This window comes from Gastrolobium bilobum, unplaced genomic scaffold, assembly GCF_033153095.1.
Source record: "Gastrolobium bilobum isolate Gb01-03AN ecotype WA unplaced genomic scaffold, APGP_CSIRO_Gbil_v1 utg591198, whole genome shotgun sequence".
NCBI classification, from domain to species: domain Eukaryota; kingdom Viridiplantae; phylum Streptophyta; class Magnoliopsida; order Fabales; family Fabaceae; genus Gastrolobium; species Gastrolobium bilobum.
The window spans coordinates 1-7,222 of record NW_026897390.1 but is presented as its reverse complement, the minus strand read 5'-3'; the positions used below and the strand labels follow the sequence as shown (position 1 = coordinate 7,222).

Sequence of the window (7,222 nt, the reverse complement as noted above, 5' to 3'; positions counted from 1 at the left end):
GTGACAAACAATTTTCTGTCTTTGTTAGTGATGGATAATTTTCATCTCTGTTAGTGACGAATATTTTTCCTTTTTATTTGCGATGGATATTTTTCCCTCTCTGTTAGTGATGGATTGTTTCTGTCTCTGTTTGTGAGGGAACTTTTTTTCTCTATTAGTAATATATTGTTTCTATCTCTATTAATGACAATGTTTTCCATCCCAGTTGGTGACATATATTTCTGTCTTTATTTTTATCCCTAATATTTGAATTTTTTTCAAAATCAATTACATTGAAAATTTAATTTTTACCGAAAACTAATATTAATTATAATCTAATATTCTTATAGGAAATCCAACTGACGCAAAATATAAAGTAGCCATACTAAATGAAAATAAAGATCAAATCAAATCCAACCATTGCAATACAATAAGTTTTTACGTGAATTCATAAAAAATAACAAAATGTATGAGATAACAAGCAATATTCACAAATGAAGATAAGAAAAGGAAATATGCATACTATCAATTATCATCATGCAACTGAGCATCACTATAATCATCATAATCATCACTCTGTGCATCTAGTGCCGAAGTAGTAGTAGTGGAGGTGCGCACATCTCCTCCTAAAAGAGCCATCAACATCGCCAGCTGCTCTTTCATAATTGCCATCTCTCGGTCTGTTTTCTCTTTCATAATTGCCATCTCTTGGTCTGTTTTCTTTTTCATAACAGTCATTTGTTGTTGCGTGTTCTCATATTTCTGCTTCAGCTGCTCATTTTGGCTTGTGACCAAGTCTCTCATGTGATCATACTCATCTGTGGAGACTCCTGACAAGCTAGCAAAAATCTTTGTGGACTTATAATTCCACGCCTCTGCACCTAAACCATATATTCGACCTTTCTTGTTCATACCACCAACAGCCTGCAATAATAGCACTTCATCAGATTGACATGTGGATGCCTCTGCCCCAGCCTCCAATGCATTATCACGATCAGTCCTTCGCTTCAAAAAGTCCTCCTGAAATTACAAAAATTACATTAGTTATCACTTAAATCTGATTTAATGTCAAATAAACAAAAATTCTCAAATATCACAAACTTACAGCATATCCCTTTGCCTTCTCATTAACCCATAAGCCATCTGATTTAACTAAGTGCATCTTCTTAAATACCTCCCAAGATAATGACTCTGGATTTATAGTAGGATCCATCCTCTACAATACAAAAGGTTATCCAAACATCCATAATGAAAATAAGAAACAATAGTTTTTAGTTGTACAATTTTTAATTCAAATTACTTACCAATCTCTTCTTAATTTCCGTTGCTGGGATAGAACCTCCAACATGTGCAGGTCCTTCGTATTTTGATCTATTTTGTTTGTTTTTCTGAGACCTTCTTTGCCAGCTTGCTAAGGCCCATTTCTCCTGCAGCTGTGGTAAAATATCTGATTTAATCCATGTCCCTGTCTCCGTACCTACCCGAACATTGTGCAAATGATGTGACAATAAATATGATGCTTTGTGATGAAATGTCTTTTGCATAAGAACCCCATGCTGTGGAACACATTTATACATTTTCTGCATATACAAATCATATAACAATTAACAAGGTGATTGATTAATGAGTAGTGTATGCTGATATAAAAAATATGCACATACAAAATTAAACAATTATCACATACCCTAAATTGTTTATACCAGTTGTCTCCAACTGCCTTGCGAACCTCTCCATATGAGAGCCAACTTGTATTAAAGTTACTTTTTACGATGTCAGTTATTTCTCGCACCACATATGGAGGGTCAAACCTGTGATCACAGACACAAACAATTAGAAACTTATTTACAAAGAGGAATTTAATTAACTACACGAATACAAAAAGTATTCAACGCTTACGCCGTTCCCATGGGGCGTATCCATATCAACTCATCAACAGGATCTTTGCTCCCCCATACGGGAAGCATCAATGCACCACTAGACATTGTCGCAGTGAAAGAGTCAACACCGGGTGTAGGGATGGGTGATGGGCTAGCTACCTATGTGTTCAAACTAAAAACAATTTATATGTCATTTACATAAGACAAGTACTTAAAACATTTAAGTTCATCGAAAAATCTGATTTGCCTCATCTGTGGAGGTAGCAACATGCTCTGGAGTCAGGGTAGAAAACCTAAATGATGAAGGACTAGGCTGCGAGTGTAGAGTCGACTGCAGTGAAGGGGACTCAACTCTCATTCCCCCTCTAGCTATGCCCTTACGCCTATTAATACCTCTACCTGTATGTCCATTTGGCGACATCTACATACATGAAATAGTAAAAACCTGTGATTCTAATAATACAAAAAAGAATAGAGTTGTATACATACAATATTAATATATTAGCTAACTAAATGCAATAACAGTACACACATAAGACTTCCACAATCATATCTCATAACCCAACAAAATTATAAATTTGCAATAAATGATAACCACACAAACAACTATCTAACATCAAAGTATATACAAATGCTTGAATATTAAAATTACAGTTAATGACAATTTATTCAGAATCTTCCATGTCTTCACCCTCTTCTTGGTTTTCATCTTCTTCCGTGTCTTCATCATCATGTTCTTCTTCTGCTTCATCTGAGGAGGATATAAATTCAACATCTTCATCTTCCTCTTCTTCTAAATCATGAACATGGCTGAAAGGGATTGGGAGTTCCTCTACTATACCCGTAGTGTCAAGAACACTTTGATTAAGATCATCATTTGCAACAACTAGTGGAATCTGTTGTACCTCATCATCTTGGTATGGGTTATTCAGAATTTCAGGTTGTTTGTTTGTCGAATACTTGATGATGTTTCGCGCCTTGGTTTTTATGACCCCCAACCAACCTTGTTGACATTCAGGGTACGATGTATAATACACTTGTTCAGCTTGTTGAGCAAGTATAAAAGGGTCGTACAAATTATATCTCCTGGATTGATTGACTTCAACATTTCCATACCTATCTATCTTTGTCCCTTGAGTACTAGGATCAAACCATTCACATTTAAATAAAGTCGCTCTTTTTTTAGGGTTCCCAATGTGACAATTCAACAATATCAACTAAAACCCCATAGTAATCATTTTCTAAGCTTTCCAACTGGCCACCTCGAACACAGACACCATAATTTGTTGTACCCATCCCTTGATTGTTTGATTGAGTTACAAACTTGAAGCCATTGACGAGATACTTGGAAAATTTTGTAACACTTATACTCGGACCACAAGACAAACACCATGGCAAATCGCTTATTGCATTTGTTTCATTATGTACCTACATTAGGCAACAATGCTTTCGTGAAATCTTTCAGGCGATATGATAACTTTCATTAAACATCTTAAGTTAGGATTTTACATACAAAATACTTCTTCAACCAAGAAGGAAAATGTTTTGAAATTTCTTTGTCCAAGTCAGCGTTGGTGATGTCAAGATGAATTTCTCGTACCCATTCTGAGTACATACTGCATCAAATTACAAGTAATTAAAGATAATTGAATGACAAATAATAAAATTAATAACACTACTTGAGGTCAACATACTTACTCCAAGTAAGGTTGCACCTCAGGACAATTTAAGAGAACGTATAAATGCGCTGCTTGCATTTCTCTTTCCTCTAAGTCAGACATTGTGCTTCTTCCAATATGACGGCCAGGGTAATTAAAAATTGAGAATGAAGGAGTCGTAGAGCTTTCACCTCCATTGTCATTACGTGGAACTCTTGTTCTCCTTGATGGAAAGTTTGGAGGATAATAATACGAGGCAAATGATGACATTTCCTCAACTAGATATGCATTACAAATAGAGCCTTCCACACGATTCGTGTTCCCAACCTTTTTTTTCAAGGTTCGTATAAACCTGTTAAGTAAGCAAACTTGTTAGAATGAGACGGTGGAAGGCCCCCAACCAACCCAGATATACATACATCCATCCCTAGGTTAGTTATTTAGTTATTTAGTTATTTATGGTTCCTGCCCTCATTCTAACAAGTTTGCTTACTTAACAGGTTTATACGAACCTTGAAAAAAAAGGTTGGGAACACGAATCGTGTGGAAGGCTCTATTTGTAATGCATATCTAGTTGAGGAAATGTCATCATTTGCCTCGTATTATTATCCTCCAAACTTTCCATCAAGGAGAACAAGAGTTCCACGTAATGACAATGGAGGTGAAACCTCTACGACTCCTTCATTCTCAATTTTTAATTACCCTGGCCGTCATATTGGAAGAAGCACAATGTCTGACTTAGAGAAGAGAAATGCAAGCAGCGCATTTATACGTTCTCTTAAATTGTCCTGAGGTGCAACCTTACTTGGAGTAAGTATGTTGACCTCAAGTAGTGTTATTAATTTTATTATTTGTCATTCAATTATCTTTAATCACTTGTAATTTGATGCAGTATGTACTCAGAATGGGTACGAGAAATTCATCTTGACATCACCAACGCCGACTTGGACAAAGAAATTTCAAAACATTTTCCTTCTTGGTTGAAGAAGTATTTTGTATGTAAAATCCTAACTTAAGATGTTTAATGAAAGTTATCATATCGCCTGAAAGATTTCACGAAAGCATTGTTGCCTAATGTAGGTACATAATGAAACAAATGCAATAAGCGATTTGCCATGGTGTTTGTCTTGTGGTCCCAGTATAAGAGTTACAAAATTTTCCAAGTATCTCGTCAATGGCTTCAAGTTTGTAACTCAATCAAACAATCAAGGGATGGGTACAACAAATTGTGGTGTCTGTGTTCGAGATGGCCAGTTGGAAAGCTTAGAAAATGATTACTATGGGGTTTTAGTTGATATTGTTGAATTGGAGTACATTGGGAACCCTAAAAAAGAGCGACTTTATTTAAATGTGATTGGTTTGATCCTAGTACTCAAGGGACAAAGATAGATAGGTATGGAAATGTTGAAGTCAATCAATCCAGGAGATATAATTTGTACGACCCTTTTATACTTGCTCAACAAGCTGAACAAGTGTATTATACATCGTACCCTGAATGTCAACAAGGTTGGTTGGGGGTCATAAAAACCAAGGCGCGAAACATCATCAAGCATTCGACAAACAAACAACCTGAAATTCCGAATAACCTATACCAAGATGATGAGGTACAACAGATTCCACTAGTTGTTGCAAATGATGATCTTAATCAAAGTGTTCTTGACACCACGGGTGTAGTAGAGGAACTCCCAATCCCCTTCAGCCATGTTCATGATTTAGAAGAAGAGGAAGATGAAGATGTTGAATTTATATCCTCCTCGGATGAAGCAGAAGAAGAACATGATGATGAAGACACAAGAGAAGATGAAAACCAAGAAGAGGGAGAAGACATGGAAGATTCTGAATAAATTGTCATTAACTGTAATTTTAATATTCAAGCATTTGTATTTACTTTGATGTTAGATAGTTGTTTGTGTGGTTATCATTTATTGCAAATTTATAATTTTGTTGGGTTATGAGATATGATTGTGTGGTTTTCCATGAACTTAAATGTTTTAAGTACTTGTCTTATGTAAATGACATATAAATTGTTTTTAGATTGAACACATAGGTAGCTAGCCCATCACCCATCCCTACACCCGGTGTTGACTCTTTCACTGCGACAATGTCTAGTGGTGCATTGATGCTTCCCGTATGGGGGAGCAAAGATCCTGCTGATGAGTTGATATGGATACGCCCCATGGGAACGACGTAAGCGTTGAATACTTTTTGTATTCGTGTAGTTAATTAAATTCCTCTTTGTAAATAAGTTTCTAATTGTTTGTGTCTGTGATCACAGGTTTGACCCTCCATATGTGGTGCGAGAAATAACTGACATCGTAAAAGGTAACTTTAATACAAGTTGGCTCTCATATGGAGAGGTTCGCAAGGCAGTGGGAGACAACTGGTATAAACAATTTAGGGTATGTGATAATTGTTTAATTTTGTATGTGCATATTTTTTATATCAGCATACACTACTCATTAATCAATCACCTTGTTAATTGTTATATGATTTGTATATGCAGAAAATGTATAAATGTGTTCCACAGCATGAGGGTCTTATGCAAAAGACATTTCATCACAAAGCATTATATTTATTGTCACATCATTTGCACAAGGTTCGGGTAGGTACGGAGAGAGGGATATGGATTAAATCAGATATTTTACCACATCTGCAGGAGAAATGGGCCTTAGCAAGCTGGCAAAGAAGGTCTCAGAAAAACAAACAAAATAGATCAAAATACGAAGGACCTGCACATGTTGGAGGTTCTATCCCAGCAACGGAAATTAAGAAGAGATTGGTAAGTAATTTGAATTAAAAATTGTACAACTAAAAACTATTGTTTCTTATTTTCATTATGGATGTTTGGATAACCTTTTGTATTGTAGAGGATGGATCCTACTATAAATCCAGAGTCATTATCTTGGGAGGTATTTAAGAAGATGCACTTAGTTAAATCAGATGGCTTATGGGTTAATGAGAAGGCAAAGGGATATGCTGTAAGTTTGTGATATTTGAGAATTTTTGTTTATTTGACATTAAATCAGATTTAAGTGATAACTAATGTAATTTTTGTAATTTCAGGAGGACTTTTTGAAGCGAAGGACTGATCGTGATAATGCATTGGAGGCTGGGGCAGAGGCATCCACATGTCAATCTGATGAAGTGCTATTATTGCAGGCTGTTGGTGGTATGAACAAGAAAGGTCGAATATATGGTTTAGGTGCAGTCAGGAGTCTCCACAGATGAGTATGATCACATGAGAGACTTGGTCACAAGCCAAAATGAGCAGCTGAAGCAGAAATATGAGAACACGCAACAACAAATGACTGTTATGAAAAAGAAAACAGACCAAGAGATGGCAATTATGAAAGAGAAAACAGACCGAGAGATGGCAATTATGAAAGAGGCAGCTGGCGATGTTGATGGCTCTTTTAGGAGGAGATGTGCGCACCTCCACTACTACTACTTCGGCACTAGATGCACAGAGTGATGATTATGATGATTATAGTGATGCTCAGTTGCATGATGATAATTGATAGTATATCCATATTTCCTTTTCTTATCTTCATTTGTGAATATTGCTTGTTATCTCATACATTTTGTTATTTTTTATGAATTAGATAAAACTTATTGTATTGCAATGGTTGGATTTGATTTATTGATCTTTATTTTCATTTAGTATGGCTACTTTATATTTGTGTCAGTTGGATTCCTATAAGAATATTA

At 35.8% G+C, this 7,222-nt stretch overlaps 1 protein-coding gene across 1 annotated transcript; it reads right to left on the bottom strand.

Moving 5' to 3' along the window:
* Positions 1-504: 504 nt before the first annotated feature.
* Positions 505-2,277, bottom strand: LOC133306516 (uncharacterized). Its single transcript, XM_061506841.1, has 6 exons — positions 2,104-2,277; positions 1,876-2,015; positions 1,664-1,787; positions 1,284-1,559; positions 1,085-1,195; positions 505-999 (listed from the first exon to the last, which is right to left on the bottom strand). Exons 1-6 carry the CDS (start codon positions 2,275-2,277, stop codon positions 505-507), a joined length of 1,320 nt encoding a protein of 439 aa, XP_061362825.1.
* Positions 2,278-7,222: the final 4,945 nt, after the last annotated feature.

Bases quoted from the DNA above. Each gene is read 5' to 3' on its own strand.
- LOC133306516 (XM_061506841.1), bottom strand. From the start codon at position 2,277: ATGTCGCCAAATGGACATACAGGTAGAGGTATTAATAGGCGTAAGGGC. The intron at 1,788-1,875 runs GTAAGCGTTGAA...CTGTGATCACAG, and splicing joins ATACGCCCCATGGGAACGGC to GTTTGACCCTCCATATGTGG. The intron at 1,000-1,084 runs GTAAGTTTGTGA...TTGTAATTTCAG, and splicing joins AGAAGGCAAAGGGATATGCT to GAGGACTTTTTGAAGCGAAG.